Source organism: Xyrauchen texanus, chromosome 28 (genome assembly GCF_025860055.1).
Source record: "Xyrauchen texanus isolate HMW12.3.18 chromosome 28, RBS_HiC_50CHRs, whole genome shotgun sequence".
In the NCBI taxonomy this organism is placed as follows: domain Eukaryota; kingdom Metazoa; phylum Chordata; class Actinopteri; order Cypriniformes; family Catostomidae; genus Xyrauchen; species Xyrauchen texanus.
Window position 1 is genome coordinate 24,997,396 of NC_068303.1, and position 19,599 is coordinate 25,016,994.

At 37.5% G+C, this 19,599-nt stretch overlaps 1 protein-coding gene across 1 annotated transcript; it reads left to right on the forward strand.

Annotated features, from left to right (window-relative positions):
• Nucleotides 1-588: 588 nt before the first annotated feature.
• On the forward strand, nucleotides 589-18,406 carry hif1ab (hypoxia inducible factor 1 subunit alpha b). Its single transcript, XM_052095569.1, has 15 exons — nucleotides 589-901; nucleotides 8,995-9,185; nucleotides 9,616-9,761; nucleotides 9,857-9,941; nucleotides 10,049-10,161; nucleotides 12,246-12,448; nucleotides 12,937-13,043; nucleotides 13,185-13,332; nucleotides 14,211-14,467; nucleotides 14,921-15,141; nucleotides 15,674-15,796; nucleotides 15,883-16,214; nucleotides 16,410-16,518; nucleotides 16,644-16,761; nucleotides 16,938-18,406. Exons 1-15 carry the CDS (start codon nucleotides 870-872, stop codon nucleotides 17,090-17,092), a joined length of 2,340 nt encoding a protein of 779 aa, XP_051951529.1. The 5' UTR covers nucleotides 589-869; the 3' UTR covers nucleotides 17,093-18,406.
• Nucleotides 18,407-19,599: the final 1,193 nt, after the last annotated feature.

The window sequence follows — 19,599 nt, forward strand, 5'->3', positions numbered from 1 at the left end:
CATAAATATCATAGAATTCATGATTTTATGCTTTAATGGAACTGGGATCAAAAATTTCCGTTTTAATGGGTTTAAACGGAGACATTATTGTCCTGAAGGTCCTGAGTGTAACTATTTTGTGTACACAGTGTATTATAGATGTATTATAGTCTAGTAACTGAGGTTGGAATATCAAAATTCGCCAAAAAATAAAAATATTTGACTAAATGTATGATCGAAAACAAAAATGAAAAAAATGTCCCTAAGGTCGCACGAGGGTTAGCCTAATTATTATTAATTTCAACCTAGTCGTAATTCAAATCTCAATATAATTAAGTATTGACTGACAACAGCGCACAATATTCACTGGACGAGAAAAAAGGAAAACTGTGTATGACGGCAAACTTCGACAGATGCAAATGCCAATTCTTGGACACACAAGTGACATGAAATGACTACAGTGGTCAAATCGATGGGTGGTGGTGATTAAATCACATGCCCGCTTGAGGTCGATTGAACTGCTAGTTGTATGAATGTCCATTCGGATCTATGAATGGCTTTACAGTGTGAACACATGCGACTGCGCGCTCTCGTGTGTGTCCCATGAACGCGCGGGCCACGAGAAGTAGGAGTGTTACGAGTAGCCACGGAACACAGGCTGCACAGACTGGTGCCAGATTAATCATTTGACCTTCAGCGAACCAGAGGACTTATTTCACAAATCCAGACGCTTCAAATCCACCGGACTTGTATATGACAAACACATTTTTATCGCGTTTGGTCGTTTTTTAAATAAACATATTTATTTGTTAACAAGAGGTGTCCACGTCCTTGATTTTCTTGCCTCGGCGGTTTGGAAAAACTAACATACTGAGTGGTTTCACCCAGGAATGGATACTGGAGTTGTCACTGAAAAGAAAAGGTAGGGCTGTAAATCTCTAGTTGCCGTCTCTTTGTCAAATAAAGTCATCTGTTGAGCGGTATTTCTTGTGGTTAGTGTTGTACACAGGCCAAAAGATTTTCATCCCTACTTCATATTGAACGTGTCGCCATTTTGTGCCGGATGGCCAACCAAAATACCGAGAGAAAGTATGCAAACCAAATAACAGCACCCTTCTCGATTATTTATCCTTAAACGTAATTGAAATATTATGTGCGAATCAATATGTAATATATTTGGCTTTGGAGTGCATTATTAGTTGTATGTGTTTGTCAGAGATCTCATGTCTTGTCTGTAAGCTAACAGGCTAGCATCGCGCGCACTTCAAGTTACCGATTTAATGCATTCGTCTGCTATTAACATGTAAATAGCTAATATTATTGACATTTCTGTGTTTAAATAAAAGGTTGTGTTCTTCTAAATGTCGTCAGAGACATCTTTGAGCATGTGTCAATCAATCTGGGATGCAGAATGAAGGTTTTTATTTATTTATTACAACATGCTCAAATGTGTTGTTTTGTATCATTTTGAAAGCTTATATTAGTAAACCAACAGCAGAACTATATCTCAGGTCACATTTAATTAGTTGCCTTTGTTTGGCCAGCCTTTTTGTCATATTTGTGTATAAATTACACAAGGCAGAAATTCTTGTGTATTTTGCTGCCACAATGCCTTTGTCAAGCCTGTCTTTGGTGTCAGTTAAAATTGAATTGGGTCAAAACTAGAAATGTTTTTAGTTTTGATATTTCAATGGCTTGAAAATTTTGCTTGATTTGTCTGTTTTTCAGTAGGAGTATATTTACAGGAAGGATAAACTAGTCTATGTACAAGATTTAATAATACAGTATGGTAGGTGAGCCTGTAATTAGGCGAGCTACACTTTCCTGTGTGCCAGGTATTCCTCTGTAGGGCTGCACCTAACGATGATTTTTTTTTCTTCCGGTTAATCTTATGATTATTATTATTATAATTTTGTTTTTCGATTAATCTACCGATTAATTTGCAGATTTATTTTATTATTTGATTAATATAACAATGAAGTAACCCAAAATAAATATTTATTTAGTCATTCATATTTTAATAAATTATCTTCTCTTAAACACAAACAAAAAACAAAGTGCACTGCAGGGCATCATTCTGCAACAAAAATAGCCCTGTCTTAACTGATAATCTCCATTTTACAGTCCAACATTAATTTTATTTTGGAGAGATTTTATGTTGGTCTGCTAAACTCAAGGTTGCACAATGTTTTGATATTCCTCCTGAAAGTGACATGAATTTAACTTTTGTAAATCTCATTTAGCAATCCAACAACCAATTAAATTAAACAAAATGTAAAATTCAAGTCACTTTCAGGGGGAATATAAAAACATTGTGCAACCTCGAGTTTAGCAGTCCAACATAAAATTATTTTACAGTAGGCCTATAATTAGTGCAATTTGAGTAACACTTAAATGTTTTTCTAACAGGAATAACTAAAACTTGTGCATTCTTAATCAACTCTCAGTAAAATAAACATTTGTAACAAAACAATTCCCAAGGTAGGAACATAATAATGAAAATTAGGGGGTCACGATTGTGAAATTTGGCTGACAATTAATTGTCAAACTAATAATTGTGATTATGACTATGATTACTGTTTTAGGACTATGATGATTAATTGACTATGACTATTCAACTGACCTTGTTATTTTGTTTAACATTCAAGTCAATTCATGCAAACAGCAAATGAGCAAAATATTTGACTCCATATATTTTCTCAAATCTTAGTCACATTCTGCATTGACGTCAAATCCACTTCCTGCCCAGTCTTGTGGCAAGACAGCTGCAAGACTTCTAACAGTTAAATGTTGAAGTTTGGCTCTCTTTAAAAAAATAATAATAAATTAATAGGTCCAATGCATGTCTAACTGATTATGTCATCTCAATGACTGGTGTGTGATCTGTTTGAATCCAATTAAGTTCATTATACACACTACTGGTCTGTAAAACTCCCAATTCCCAATGCGCTCTAAATCCTTGTGATGGTGTAGTGACTCAATCCGAGTGGCGGAGGACAAATTTCAGTTGCGTCCGTGTCTGAGACTGTCAACCCGCGCATCTTATCCCGTGGCATGTTGAATGTGTGACCGCGAAGACGTAGCTCTTGTGGAGGCCCACGCTATTCTCCATGGCATCCACGCACCGCTCGCCACGCACCCTGTCAAGAGCGAACCACATTATAGCGACCACGTTGATGTTACTCCATGTGACTACCCACCCTAGCAACCGGCCCAATTTGGTTGCCTAGGAGACTTGGCTGGAGTCACTCAGCACGCCCTGGATTCGAACTCTCTCGTCTCGAGGTGGTACTCGCTGTGCACCCCCCACCTGGAAGCTTGTCTAGAAATGGACAAGCATGGTTTATTGTATCACTAAGGTGTTTCATGACTAATTGAAGGGAAATAGGCAATTAAGTTATACAATTAAGTCAATGTAGACATCAGGGGTTGAAAATTGCTTTGGCAAATGGACCAAGAGAAAACAGCATTATAAAATAAATATTGAACCAACGGATATAAGAACATGACTGGCGTCTTGATTGTTATCAGTTTACTTTATTGGTGGCAATTAGCCATCTTGTCATCATGATGAGACAAATCTGCTAGAAATGCTCAAGCACTGTATCAAAGCTTGTGTTTTTAGTTTTCTCATTGTGTTCTGAAATGGCTGTACTAAATTACTTTACAATGCATCATCTTAAAGCAGGGGGTCGGCAACCTTTGGCATGCAACAGTGAGAGAGGAGTAGACTATTTTATTTAAATTAAATTCCACACCTGCTTTCCTATCTACATCTTGATGTAATCATTCCTCATGATCTCGCAGCATGTTTTCATTAGCTGAATGGGAGGCTTGTTCAGAAAAAATATATTACTGCCATATCCAAAGAATTTTGGATAAACTATTTGGTAAAAACTTCAACAGGTTTGCCCTTAAAAAAACAATAATTTTATCACAACAGTGTAAGTTAAGTATGATATTTGTAGCAAAATCATAGTAACCACAATATAAACATGGTTACTGTTATTGTTACAATATATAGTAAAGTCATGGTTACTATTTAGAAACTAAAGTATTATTGTTGCAAAACTAATTGTATCAAAACCATGATTTCTGCCCAGAAAACCATGGTGACAGCAGTCATGGTTACTACAATTTTACTTTAGTAAAACCATGGTTAATTTTCGTCAGCGTCCTAATACGCTACATTCATCAACATAATGTGCACTTCAAACTTAACCTATATTCAATATACGGAAGCTGTTAATCACTATAGAAGGAATATCCTTGCAATTAAAATGCATAGGAGAATGGATGTTGTGATAATTCTGCTCAAGTATTTTAATAATACGTGGAAATCCCACATGAACACCCCAAGCACTTTAGTTATTGTTTCATGTCTGTCCGAATTAGTGCCTGCTAAAAATCAAAGAGAGTGTGTTCTGCCTGTGTTTGTGTGAGTGTCGGCACAGCCGTTGACCAGGAAAGTAAAAAATGGCACTCCATGTCAAAAATGTTGCTGACCCTTGTCTTAAAGGAATTTTCTGTATTGTCACACGGTACAGATTCAATGAAAACTCCCTTTGTGTCTCCCGATGAAGTTTTATATATATATACACACACACACATTTGTATGTGAAACAGGTGATCCTCTTTGGATAACTTAAGGGAATTGTGAAATTAGTGCAATCCTCTGAGTAGTAGGCTAGCAGCTAAAACTTATGCTGTGTCGGAAGTCTCCCCCATCCACTATATAGTGCACTATTTTGAGTGTAGGCCATTTTGCAGTAGTGTCTGAATTCGTTCCCTATATCTCGTTCCCTATGTTTGTTCACTCATTCTTACCCACAATGCATCCGGATTTCGGGTGTACAGCCGATTTACAATCTCTGGCACCATTTTGCCCATAATCCAATGTGGGGAGGACTGATATGCTGGGAGAGAGAGTGCGATTGGGTGAGCAAAAGACAGAGGAAGTGTGAGAGATGTCAGTTCACAGCTTCATCTCATTCCTGCAATGTTTTATTTCTTGCTGGCTGTAGTTTTTATTTACATCAACATAATAAAATATAGCAATCCAAAATCATACAGAAAATGTTTACTTATTATTAGTTATATAGATGAAATATTTGATATGTTATTTATTTATTTTATAAGTGATGTCTTCACTAATTCACTGAGGTTATATAATTGTTAACTCCGAAGACTGTGCACAGTGCAAATTATTCAAATATTAATTTATCACATGTATGTATTTGTCTAATAACAATGGCTGATGTTATTATTAATAACTTTAGTGCTGTATTACACATGTAATTTCTTCTCTGCGCTCAGAAATGCTTTCGAGTTTGGATGGGAGAGTGTCAAGATGGTCAAACAATACAAATAAATACAATAATGTACACTTGTACAAATGTTTTTGTTCTTGTTGGCAGTTAGTAGTATTAATATTTTAATAATAACAGGTATAACATTAGTGTTGTCAAAAGTACCGGTACTTTGGTACCAAGCCGATACTAAAATAAAAAAAGATGTAACGATACCAGTGTTTCTGCAGTATCGGTAGTACCGAGCACCGACTCTAACCGGTACCAGTGAAAGGTTTGACCTACACATGACTGCTTAAAATTATCATTTTGAGCACATGCTCTTTTACTCTTTACACTGAAATAGACAATTAATCAAATAAAAATCATGACGTGTCCTATTGTGATTTATTAAACCGGTAAATGCTGCAATCTTAGTGTGGAAGAGCTGCGTACTTTGAATGTATGTATAAATCTGACCAGTCATATATATTGAGAATCATTCACAACATGTATCATATGACAGGGCAGAGCACTAATCTACTGTGAACAATGCAGCACATGTAAACTATATAATTAAATCACAGCATTTGCACTTTAATCTCCACTCAGCTTTATTTATAAAGCATTTAAAACAAATTGCTTCACAGTAATACAATTTAAATCATTACATTTCAAAATGACCACATACACAAACACCAGTAATCTAAATCAAAAAATACAAACACTCCAAAAATCATAATAAAAGCACATTGCAAAATATATTTCAAATATATAGTAAGATATAATATGCACTTTAATCATAGTAATAATAATAATTTAGCAATATCTCACAAGCAAGACTGCTGTTGAATATAAGTTTGGCATACAAACACAATGACATGTTGAACATTTCTATTTGCACTTAATAAAAGATTTAAGAATGAATTGATTAGACACCATTTTGATGATGAAATAAATTTAACTAAAACATGGAGTTCTGGAAAATAATAATAATAATAAAAAGGAAAATATGATTTGGTAAAGAATAAAATTTAAAAACACTTAAGAAATGAATCCTTGATTGAGAAGCACTTCAAATTACATTTAAATGGAGCGGCTGTGGCTCAGGTGGTAGAGTGGGTTGTCCACTAATCACAGGGTTGGCTTTTCGATTCCTGGCCCACTTGACTCCACATGCCGAAGTGTCTTTGGGCAAGACACCGAACCCCAAGTTTCTCCCAATGGTAGGCTAGCACCTTGCAAGGCAGCTCTGCCGTCATTGGTGTGTGTGTGGGTGGGTGAATGAGTCACAGTGTAAAGCACTTTGAATATATGCCCCAAAAGTACCTACTCTGGAGTAGGAGCTAAAAATCCCCCTAAAACTATAGTTCCTCAGGTGACAAGTTCAATAGTAAACCATGGAATCACAATACGAAAGACAAGCGAGTTCTCTAGTGAGCTGATTGAAAAAAGAAAACTCATCTCTCTACAAGCTGCAGCAGTGATGACGAGTGAGTTGTCGATTTTCTCAACGAGGAACATTCAAAACCCTTTCACAAACATTTGCAATTCACCTGCTAGGTAAATTGTATTGACAGTATTATCATGTAGACACATTCTGAGGGGTGATTTAAATCACTACGTAATGCATGCACATAAGAACTTTTAAAACAAACGTTGTCTATTGGAAAAATACTGATTGTGTCTTATTGCCGCGCTCATCTACTTGTATAATACATTTGATCAACTCTGCATGTTATTAATTAAACTTGACTAAATCTAAATGCTCCAAGAGTCTATATCAGGGCTTCTTAAACTTTCTCGGCCCAGGACCCACATTTTTTGCTATATCCTTTAATTTATTAACTTTTTAAAACTAAACAATTGTGATGTAGACAGACTCTTACAGAAATCATTATTATCCTTTCACAGACTCAAAAAAATAAATAAAATTAAACATTTAAACGTGCACACAAACATGCACTCTCAAACTGTAGGAATAAAGAAAAAAAATATGTAGATATTGATAAAATCATTTGCTGCCATTTTGAACTGGAAAGCATCATATTTTGTAACCCCTACAAACATGTACCATGACAACCATAGTTCTGCCAAAACGTACCATAGTTAATACAGGTATTGTAAATTATAATACTAATATTCTATACTAATAATTTCCCTAACTAAACATTCCCACCAAGTTTGTTTATATTTTTAGTATAAACAAACTTGGTGGGAACTTTTAGTTAGGGAAAGATTCTGCAAGCATTTTACACAGTTTGAAAGTGATACCAATACCATGTGAATTGTAGTAACAATAACTGCAGATACAATGTGTTCATGTGAGGGCACATTGAGATATAATATTTACAATGCCATTCTAAAATTACATTTAAAAATAGGACTTGTGTAATATGATTTGTTTGATTTTATGCCCTTTCTCCCTTTCTTGTACATTAATCATATATTAATCATATATCTTACATAAGCCAACCAAGTACCACACTCAGACAGAAAAAGGCTGAAAATGGCTGTGAAGTGCATGTAAACATCCCCTGAGCACAATTTCCTCTCTTTCTGGAGGAATGATATCTGCCTTACTTTAGAAAACACTTTAAAAGGGATCATGGGTGCAGTTAGGAAGCCTTCTGTCTGAAGATGCTGTTTTTTTTCCTGCAAGGGCTGTCTTGGTCGTCTTCCCTCCTTTGTCCTGCTCGGCTTTGATGTTTGACACTATGCCTTGCCTTCTCATTATATGCCTTGCCTTCTCATTGTTCCAGCTGCTTTGGCCTTGGAGCTCTTGGGTGTGGAATATATAGATATTGCTAGTTGTTTGTTGACCTCATTAGTCCAATTAAAACCTTGCTGCTTATTTAGCTTTTGTTGAAAACATTACATCCACCACAGTAAGAGGCTGCCAGTTCTTGACCTCTGTCTGCTCAACAATGTGAATAAAAATGTATCTAAGCTTATAAAAATTACGTTTATCAGGATTTCAGGATCAGCAATTCTGGACTTGCAACCCATTTGCCTTAAGCAAGTGTCTTGAGAGCTTTTGTGAAAAAATAAATATTTTTTTTAAATGGTAAACATTTAAATAACACCAAAGGGAATTTGTATTTAAGAGAAGCTTTTTTTTCTCCAAAAGGTGTGCATTAAATTGTTGTAGCCAGCAGTTTTGCCTTGTTGCCAGAGCCCTCCATTCATGCAGTAATCAGCTGAAACACTAAAATAAACCTATGTATAGGTCACTGGCAGAATAGGCAGAGGTCCCAGAGGTAATAGATCTGTTTCTTTAGAAACCAGGATAGCCTTTTTTTAGGCAGAAAACTTTGTGATGGTGACGCGATTGAAGAGGAAAAGTTTTTTTTTGGCCAAGGACTGTTTATTTGAACTATTCTTTGTGCAGAAATGTACCTTGTCTGTTTGTAAGAGCTGTTGCTTTTATGGTTTGTTTGTGTGTATAGAGTTGTTCCTTTCATCTGACACCATAACATTTATCACCTTTTGGCTAAGCTTCAAGATTGATTCTCTCTCTCTCTCTCTCTCAGCAGCCAGTCATATTGAGACTATCTTTGTATCATCCTAACTGTGACCAATGCCATTGCTATGTTTGATGGCATGCAAATAAGACATTTAAATAAAAACTTGAGATTGCTGTTGCCATCAAACTAGCACAAGATGTTTCTCCTATCTCATAGACACTGTGTCAAACTAACGGCACAATCTTCCTTTATCTTTTCAGGGTGAGCTCGGAGCGCAGGAAGGAGAAGTCCAGAGATGCGGCTCGAAGTCGCAGGGGAAAGGAGTCTGAAGTATACTACGAGCTAGCACACCAGCTCCCCCTGCCACACAATGTCAGCTCCCACCTGGACAAAGCCTCGATCATGAGGCTGACCATCAGCTACCTGCGCATGAGGAACCTGCTCAGCTCTGGTCAGTCCCTGTCTTGAGAATAAGTAGTTGTATTGTACAGGTATATAGATGTGTAAATAGTCTATTTCCACATGCAAACAGGCATCAAAACCTTTGAACAATCACCAGCAGCTGGTTTAAAGAGATGCCATAACTACTGTGTCAATAAGTGTTATGTTTTCTTTACAAAACAAACAAGTTACACAATGACTATGTTTTCAATTTGCAATAATAGCAGGAAATAGCAGCTATAATGTAACTTCACTTGTTTATCAATCATCCTTGTCCATTTGTGAATATTCAATGTAGCTGTTTTGGGTACTTCGCCACCGGAAGTCCATCACACGAAATAAACGATTCCCATTGAGATAACTGTATTTCGGCTGCAAAATTTTACTGTGTGAACGTTAATGTGACTGCACTTTAAGACCCTTTTTTTGATGTTTTGCAGATGAAGAAGAGAAGGAGAATGAGGTGGAGAGTCAGTTTAACAGCTTCTACCTGAAGGCCCTGGAGGGATTCCTCATGGTCCTCTCTGAGGATGGAGACATGGTTTATCTCTCTGAGAATGTCAGCAAGAGCATGGGCCTCACACAGGTATTCAGCTGTTTTCATTTGTCTTCTGTCATTTGCGTAAGTCTTATATTGGTGCTTTTGGTGTTGCTAACCATCTTGGCCTTCTTTTCTCTCAGTTTGATCTGACCGGTCACAGCATCTTTGAATTTTCACACCCGTGTGATCATGAGGAGTTGAGAGAAATGCTGGTCCACAGGATGGGTGAGTCAGACAGACATGCGACGCTGTAGTTTCCTTTCAGTTGCAGCTGATAACACAACCGCTATTAGTAATTGAAGTAATGATGGCCCTCCTCCCCCCATGTTTAGGATCCAAAAAAAACAAGGAAATGCAAAACACAGAGCGAAGCTTCTTCCTGCGTATGAAGTGCACACTCACTAGCAGAGGGCGCACTGTCAATATCAAGTCTGCTACATGGAAGGTGAGATGCTTTCTGCATTCTTAAGCATTATTCTCAGACTGCTGTGAGTCAGTGAATGTGACACTCAGGATGGCCAGTGAATAAATTGGATTACTATGCGCTCTGAACAAAGCACAATATAGAATAGGCAGATAGTTTTCTCAAAGTTCATGGATAACTTGCCAAATCTCTCCTGTTGAGAGGAGCTGCATGGTCAGGTTTCTCCTAGGAGGATAATATGCTCAACACAAGTCTGAAAAGAATGCATTTAAATCCAATCTATCTTTTAATGTTACTGTTTTCACTAATGCGACATGTTAATTTGTATTTTGAATATAAGTAGTTGTAGACACAGTGACATTTTCATTTCTATTTTATGTACATATTTATTTTGCATTTAAATCTTACAACTGCAATTCATCTTGCTGTACAGTTGAAGTCAGAAGTTTACATACACCTCAGCATGTAAACTTAGTTTTTCCACAATTCCTGGCATTTAATCATATAAAACATTCCCTATCTTATGTCAGTTAGGATCACTACTTTATTTAAAAAATTTGAAATGTCAGAATAATAGTAGAGAGAATGATTTATTTCAGCTTTTATATCTTTCATCACATTCCCAATGGGTCAGAATTTTACATTCACTTTGTTATTATTTGGTAGCATTACCTTTAAATTGTTTAACTCTTGTCAAACATTTTGGGTAGCCATCCACAACCTTCTCACAATAAATTGCTGGAATTTTGGCCCATTCCTCCAGACAGAACTGATGTAACTGAGTCAGGTTTATAGGCTGGCTTTTTTATGGTGGTTTTGGTTTAGCCTTTCAGGTTATGTCGATATAGGACTCATTTACTGTGGATATAGATACTTGTCTGTCTGTTTCCTCCAGCATCTTCACACGGTCCTTTGCTGTTTTTCTGGGATGGATTTAAATTTTTCGCACCAAATTACTTTCAACTCTAGGGGACAGAATGCACCTCCTTCCTGTGCGGTATGATGGCTGCATAGTCCCAGGTGTTTATACTTGTGTACTATTGTTGTACAGATGAACGTGATACCGTCAGGCATTTGGAAATTGCTCCCAAGGATGAACCAGACTTGTGGAGGTCCACATTTATTTTTTCTGAGGTCTTGACTCATTTATTTTGATTTTTCCTTGATGTCAAGCAAAGAGGCACTGAGTTTGAAGGTAGGCCTTAAAATACATCCACAGGTACACATCCAGTTGACTCCCATTATCCAGTTAGCCTATCAGAAGCTAATTTCTTAAAGGCTTGACATAAGGAATTCTGGAATTTTTAAAGCTGCTTAAAGGCCCAGTTAACTTAGTGTATGTAAACTTCTGACCAACTGGAATTGTTATATAGTCAGTTAAAAGTGAAACAGTCTGTCTGTTAACAATTGTTGGAAAAATTAATTGTGTCATGCACAAAGTAGATATCCTAAACAAATTGCAAAACTATAGTTTGCTGTGGAGTGGTTAAAAAATGTGTTTTAATGACTTCAACCTAATATACAGTATGTAAACTTCTGACTTCAACTGTACATAATTGTTTAACACTGAACGTTTCTCCAATCATCGTCAATTACTCCATTTAAAACAATTAAATCTGTCATATAATCAGACTCATATATTTATATCGAAAATATACATTTTATTTGAACATTTGTTAAATTGATCTTATATCTGGAGATTATATTAAAAATAAAGGGCATAAAATGTATGCGATCATTATCATTGTGTGCTAAATGTTCTCACATTTCTGTAAAAAAGATGGAAGGTGAGGTAGGTCTGTTTAGATAAAGTATGCTATTGGCACTGCCATTGATAAAGACTGCAACGGGTGTGGTTTAACGCTACAATTTGAAGCTTCCATTACGAACACAGAAGCACTATAGCTGTGTAAGCAAGTTTTTCCCATAGGTTTACAGAATAATTTCCATTTAAAAGTTGGACACTTTTTTTGTTTTGCATTTAACAAGGATGTAGGACAGACAACTTGAGTCCTTCTCTGTGCACCGAGCATCCTTTCAATACTTTTTATGACATGTCTAGGGTTGGTGTTGGCAGACTGCTAAACCCCCCTCTTTTTCTACAGGTACTCCACTGCACAGGCCATGTCCGTGTGCAGGAGCGCAGTGAGGGTTCTGGAGACTGTGACTTTAAAGAACCCCCTCAGGCCTACCTTGTGCTTATATGTGAGCCCATTCCTCATCCCTCAAACATCGAGGTTCCTTTGGACAGCAAGACCTTCCTCAGCCGCCACACTCTGGACATGAAGTTCTCGTACTGTGATGAAAGGTTTGTAGAGAGATATTATGCCCTCATGTAAACAAAATGTAAAGCTGAACAGATATTAGATGATTAGTATATGTTTTACACATATTTTTCTTTCATCCTTTTAATTTTTGTGTGTGTACATTTATTTATTGTTAATTTGTTTTGCCTACCCTATTACATTTTTTCATTCCATTTTGCCTTTGGGCTTACACTGATGGTATCTCTATCTTGATGTGAATGCTGTACATGTCTATGACCTGTTTACCTCTTTTTGAATCAATACAATGCTGCAGAACTGGTCTTGCACACCACAGCAAAAAGGCTGCTGTTCTTTATCCTTGTAAATGATGTTAACACCATCTATTGGCAGAAGCCAGTAGAGCTCAGTTTTAAGCCATTGCTGTCCAGCCTCTATATCACAAGCCTTTGCGGTTGGCTCTGCATGTAGTACTTGCTAAATGCACACTCTCCTGACCATTGTCTCTCTCTCCTCTCACTCTATCCCACAGGATCACAGAATTAATGGGATATGAGCCAGATGATCTGCTAAACAAGTCAGTGTATGAATATTATCATGCCCTTGATTCAGACCATCTAACCAAGACACTTCACAACTGTGAGAACCCTTATATTATGATTACGTCCTCATTAATTAAACATGCTAAACTGCCACAGAAGATGTTGTAACTCCAGAGTGATTATAATCCAATAAATACTTGTGATTTGAGAGCAGTCAATTTTATTAATTCCTTCCCAGTGTTTGCAAAGGGCCAGGCTACCACAGGCCAGTACCGCATGCTGGCTAAGAAAGGTGGTTACATGTGGGTGGAAACTCAGGCCACCGTCATCTACAACCCCAAGAATTCCCAGCCACAGTGCATTGTGTGCGTCAACTATGTTCTCAGGTACGGATTCAGTTTGTGTTGCCTCTCAAATGTGGTTTTATGGAAACAAACTTTTTGGAATTTAATGTACATACAAAGACATTGAGTGACCAACTTTACATGCACATGTTTAAAAAAAAAAAGGTTCCAGGGTTTCTGCAGTCATGTAAACGAGAACGGCGATTTCTTTATGCTGTTAAAGGAATTAAGTGAAAGCGGTTCAACACCTAGGCTTCTCCCAGAGAACGCAGCTTATGTGGTCATGTAAACACACAAGCGGCATTGTTACAGGTTTTTGCATGTGCGTGAACAGACCGGAGAACAAATATCATTGGGAGTACAATGGGAAAAGCACATACACAATAAACTATACCCATTTACACCAATGTAAAATATTGACGGTCCCTCGCATTTGCGTATATGCGCTCATTCATTGAGCTAATACCATTTTTGTTTTTTTATGTAAGAGGGAAACCCACTATTACAGCACAATTCCACTGCATATCGCAATAAAAAGTTAAGGAGACAAACACAGCAATAACTTTGGAATATCAGTAAATAAAGCAAAGCAATGAAGAATAAAATATTGAAGTCTTCCTCGGATCCCATGGTTGTTATTTACAGTAGCATCGCAGGGAAATAGAGTTGCTATGGAGAAAACCGCTTACTGACTGAGCCACATTTATATGAGAGTAAAGAATATGCCGCTTATACAGTGTATGTAAACGTGTATGTCTCGCAATAAGCCGCTTTCCGGTGTCCATGTAAACGTATTCTTTGTTTTTTGTTAAATTAGTGTGCATATTTAGCATGTACGTATACGTATATAACCCCCAACCAAAAAAAATTATACTATATTTGTGATCACATACTCAGCTTGAACTTTCTGTCCATTTCAGTGGCATTGTGAATGGGGACATTGTCCTTTCCCTGCAGCAGACTGTGACAGAGCCACAGGCTGTGGAGAAAGAGAGCCTGGAGATTGCAGAGGCATCTGAGGTCGATGTGCGCAAACTCTTCAAGCCAGAAGGTCTCAAGCATTCAAAGGGGAGCTCTTCAAATCTGTATGATATGTTAAAGGACAAGTCTGAGGACCTTGATCGATTGGCACCTGCAATTGGAGACACCATCATCTCTCTGGAATTCAACAACTCAGGTCTGAAGACTCATCTGTAGGCCCCACTCTGAAAAGTGCTTTCTGAAGAATAGTTACATTTTAAACAAGACCGATTAAGCCTAGCTTTCATTGATGGAGATTTGCAGTGATCTTAAGTCATTTGTTTTCAATTAGAGTTGCTAATTTAAGGTGACTTGAGCAGCAATGATCTTGGATGATGCGTTGTGGGTGTATCCTCAACGTGATAAAGTTGAGCTTTATGCAAATTAGAAGTGGCGGAGCAACTACCAATGGGAGTGAAAATAGAGGAGATCACGTTATCTGCCATCTGTTGGATACAATAGAAAAATTAACCACAGCTGTGAGCTATAGAGCATGTAGTGTGAGACATATTGATTCATTTTCTTAGTTTAGGAAATGGTATCATAAACATGTTAAACAAATGCATAGTGTTTCTACTTATAATAGCTAACACGATTTAATTCTCTCTAGATTCTGATGTGCAGCTGCTGAAGGAGGTGCCCCTCTACAATGATGTCATGTTGCCCTCCAGCAGTGAGAATCTGCCTATGACTCTGTCTTGTCTGACCACCAGTGAGTCCGTCCCTCCACTGACCAAATTGGAGACAGCCGAGGACTTCCCTTTCAGCTCAGACTCACACCGGGTTCCCGACTCTAACACACCTTCTGCACCTGGACTTGGTTCCTCAGTGGTAAAGACACCATAAACACGATTTGTTAAAAAATTTAAATTCTCTCATTGTTTACTCATCCTCATACCATCCCAGATGTGTATGACTTTCTTCTGCAGAACACAAACAAAGATTTTCAAAAGAATATCTCAGCTCTGTAGATCCATACAATGCAAGTAAATGGTGACCAAAACTTTGAAGTTCCATAAAGCCCATAAAGGCAGCATAAAAGGAATCCATAAGACTTCAATGGATTAATCCATGTCTTCTGAAGTAATCCAATCGGTTTTGGGTGAAAACAGACCAAAATGTAACTCCTTTATTACTCTGTTTTTCTGATAATTATACACATCTGGGATGCCGTAATGGTGAGTAAATGATGAGAGAATTTTCATTTTTGGTTGAACTATCGCTTTAAAATGGTGTTCTTGGAAATGGGGAAAAATTCTTGCTCCTTTTTAATCATTAATACGGTAATGAGTCTCAAATTTTTACATGCTTTTGGATAAGTGATTTCTCATTAATGAGCTGTGTGTCCATTTATTGATCTTAGCACAACTGTCCTATGGATTACTGTTTCCAAATGGACTCCGATATCAGTTCTGAATTTAAACTGGACCTGGTCGAGAAACTGTTTGCTATTGATACAGAGGCAAAGACCCCTTTTACCACACAGGTAATCATCTCTGCCTGTACTCGTTATGCATTACCGTGTCACCATAAACTAAATTCATCGAAACTCAGCATTTCAATGATTCCCAGGACATGGAGGATCTTGATCTAGAGATGCTAGCTCCATACATCCCAATGGATGATGACTTCCAGCTGCACATCCCTTCTCCCCTGGATCCACTCCCATCTGGCCCTCACTCTGTTATGGCCATTAGCTCCCTGTTCCAGCATTTGCCCACCCCTGCATCTTCAGATTCTGCTTCCACCAGTGCTGTGAAGCAGGAGCCTTCACCACGGTCCCCTTCACCTCTGCACCTGCTGCAGGAGGTGTGCAGCGCTCCGGTCTCACCCTTCAGTGGCAGCAGGGAGGCTTCCCCAGCATGTTCCCCTGCCCCACAGGGAGGCAAACAGCTCAACAACAGGTAAAGCTCCTGTTGGCACAACTTTCTGCTGGCATCATCTACCATAAGTTAATCTCAGTCATACCAGTTCTGTAGTGCAGGGATCAGATGAGCAAATGAGATTGGATTTCGTCTCTCTTTTAGATAATATATTACTCAAAGTTGCACGTCTAGTAGATTATATGATTTTCTGTTTTTGTTACTCAAATTCCCCAGAATGCCTATAGGGGATCGAGAGCTGTCCCCAAAGATTTTAGCCATTCAGAATGCCCAACGGAAGAGGAAGCTGGAGGAGGTGACATCACTTTCTGAAGCCGTTGGACTGGTCAGTCTTGACAATTTAAAAAAAAACAAAAAAAAACAAAGTGAGGTTATTAGAAATCTTAAGAGATCTGTTATCTATTAAAGATGTAACACCAAGGCTAATGACTACTCTACAATTTCTTGCAGGGTGCTTTGCTTCAGAGAGTGGACAGTGCTGTTGAGTCTGGAAAGAGGGCCAAGGTTTTGGAGCTTAAAGGATCAAGTGTGCTTGGGGGAAACAAAACCATTCTCATTCTTCCCTCCGGTGAGTAAATTGATCATCACTCTAATATGGATTTTATGCATTTTCTATCGTGATCTACTACAGCTGAAAGGCAAATTTTCAAAGCTCACTAATTTTCTATCTTAGTCTGCTTACATCTTATATGCATGCTTCATGTATGACAACAAAAACCCATATCCTTTACTCTCATTCTGCAGATGTGGCAAGTCGTCTGTTGTCCAGTTCTCTAGAGAGCAGTGATGGGCTGCCTCGGTTAACACGCTACGACTGCGAGGTCAATGCTCCGGTTCAAGACCGCCATCATCTGCTCCAGGGAGAGGAGCTCCTTTGTGCTCTGGACCAAGTCAACTGAGCTCTGTTGTGTTTGGCTATTCTAGACACTTCATCCCTCCCTCTGCCCTTGACCCTGATCCCTTAAATTTGCCTTCACTTGTCTCCCTTATTCCACACCCTACCCCATCTGATAATATTCTCAATAAATAAACCCCAGTGTTTTAAATATGTACTAAAAGAGCTGCACCTAGATGATGTGAAAAGGAGCCCAGAGGGAGTGTCACAGTGTATACAGGGCAGTCTCTTCCCTGCCAGTAAAAAGAGAAAGGAGTGTAATATGGTTTGGCAAGCAGTGGCATCAGCCAGAGAGAAGCCTTCATGTGAAATGAAAACTTGTCCTTGCACACAGATGTAGATGTGCATACCTCTCACACTCCCTCTGTATTCCGTATTTTCACTTTAATATCCTCCTGTGTGTTTAATTGTTCCCCCAAACCGTGTGCATTGTAGCTACAGTCGCACAATAATCTATTTTCTTAAGAAAGAGTACCAGCAGTCCATGCAATATATTAAACCATTTTTTATAAATATGTACCTTTAATGAAATATTGAACAGTTTAATTTTTCTCTCTCTCTTGTTATTTTGCTTCTGTCTTCTGAGTTTTGTTTTGTAGTGGTTATGTAAAGGTTCTGTGTGTTCACACTTAGAATCTGGTTAAATGCATTTGTATGTTTGTGAATTCCTGTTGCTTTTCCTGTTGCATTGTAATTGCTTTCATCACTTTGTTTCCTCTTGAACAGCAAAGATAATTGTACCATTGAAAGTAAGAATCGAGAATGTGCAGAAGGGGAATTTGAAATAATTGTATGGTGTTCTCATGATGGTTTTTGTGTCTGAAAGGTTAAAACAGATTTATAGTTTAATTATGCAATAGATTTTTATATTTTTAGTGGACATTTTTTCTGTTTAATTATCTACGTAGTAAATGCTTAAAGTTAATTGATTCTTGTGAGAAGAAGTAGCTGGTCAACTTTCTGCTTTATAAACTGTTTTAGATCATGCAAAACTGATGTATCATTTATCCCAGTTTTACACGTATTTATAATGGCATTAGAACATGAATGCTTAGTTTAAGTAAGACAATATTTGTTTTCATTAGGCTTACAGATAAATGTCTGCTTTTGCTGATAATGACATTGTCCTGCAAACATTTTATGACCTTTTATTTTGTTTTTCAATAGAAAAGACATTTCCGTTTGTGTTATTGTAATCTGTTCATTCATCTCTGCAGTCTCCAGTCATCTCCTTTATTCTCTTAACACTAAATGTATTGTTTATTGCATAATCAGTAAAAGACAATTGTGGACCAGAATTTTGTGAAGTATGTTTCAATTACCCATCTTTGATTAAGATCATTATTCATTTGCTTTTAAACCAATCCTACCATTTAAATGTTTATTCACACCTTTTTACCATGCATGCTGATTATTAGTTAACGTCTATTTTGATGGTTCTCAGATTTAATTATTAAAGGTGTTTGTTCCCTTCAGCGTAGGACTACAGAAGCATGATGCACATGTTTCTGGGCTAATTTTAAAGTGTCACTCATTAAACCAAACAACACATGCTGGATTTATCAAATCTGTTCAAAATTATATAATGCATACTGCACACCATTTATGATTGATAGTATAAATCACGGCTGCATGCAGGATTTTTTGTGATGTACTCACAGAAATCTGACTTAAAAGTATACATTATTAAGCCTTTCTCACAGCACAAACTGTTTTATTAATAATAATAATTCCTTACATTTATATAGCACTTTGCATAGTATAGGGGTAACCTCTTTTACCACCACCAGTGTGCAGCATCTACCTGGATGATGCAACGGCAGCCATAGTGTGCCAGAAAGCCCACCACACACCAGCTATTGGTGGAGATGAGAGTAGAGTAATGTAGCCAATTCAGGGTTGGGAATTATTGTGAGGCCATGATAGATAAGGGCCAATGATGGAAATTTGGCCAGGACATCAGGGTACACCCCTACTCTTTATGATAAGTGGCCAGGAATCTTTAATGACCACAGAGAGTCAGGACCTCAGTTTAATGTCTCATCTGAAGGACGGTGCATTTTTACAGTAAAGTGTATCCATCACTACACTGGGGCCTTAGGACCCACACAGACCACAGGGTGAAACCTGTACATGTTCACAAACACCTTAGAGAATATTAAAAGATAAATATGTAAATATTACTTACAGATAGCAAAAAGGTGCATACTCCTTTTCAAACACTTCACCATTACTAATAACTTAAATATTATTCATGTTAAGGCAATTATTACAGTCGCATGTATATATATATATATATATATATATATATATATATATATATATATATATATAAAATTTATTTTATTTTATTTTTTATAAATAGCTCTTCAAAATCCTAAACCATCATTGACCCTTACGGCTTTCCATTCTCGAATCGATTCAGACCGTTTTGCAAGCCCGTTTGGCCAATTGACTGAAAAGAACCCACTCAAAAGAGTGATTCTTTCGCGAATCGGGCCTCGCTAGTTC

What these genes read in the sequence shown, in the direction of transcription:
- hif1ab (XM_052095569.1), top strand. Translation starts at nt 870, where the DNA reads ATGGATACTGGAGTTGTCACTGAAAAGAAAAG. An exon ending in GAGGAACCTGCTCAGCTCTG is followed by an intron (nt 9,186 to 9,615) that starts GTCAGTCCCTGT and finishes GATGTTTTGCAG; the next exon opens with ATGAAGAAGAGAAGGAGAAT. An exon ending in CTGGACTTGGTTCCTCAGTG is followed by an intron (nt 15,142 to 15,673) that starts GTAAAGACACCA and finishes TATTGATCTTAG; the next exon opens with CACAACTGTCCTATGGATTA.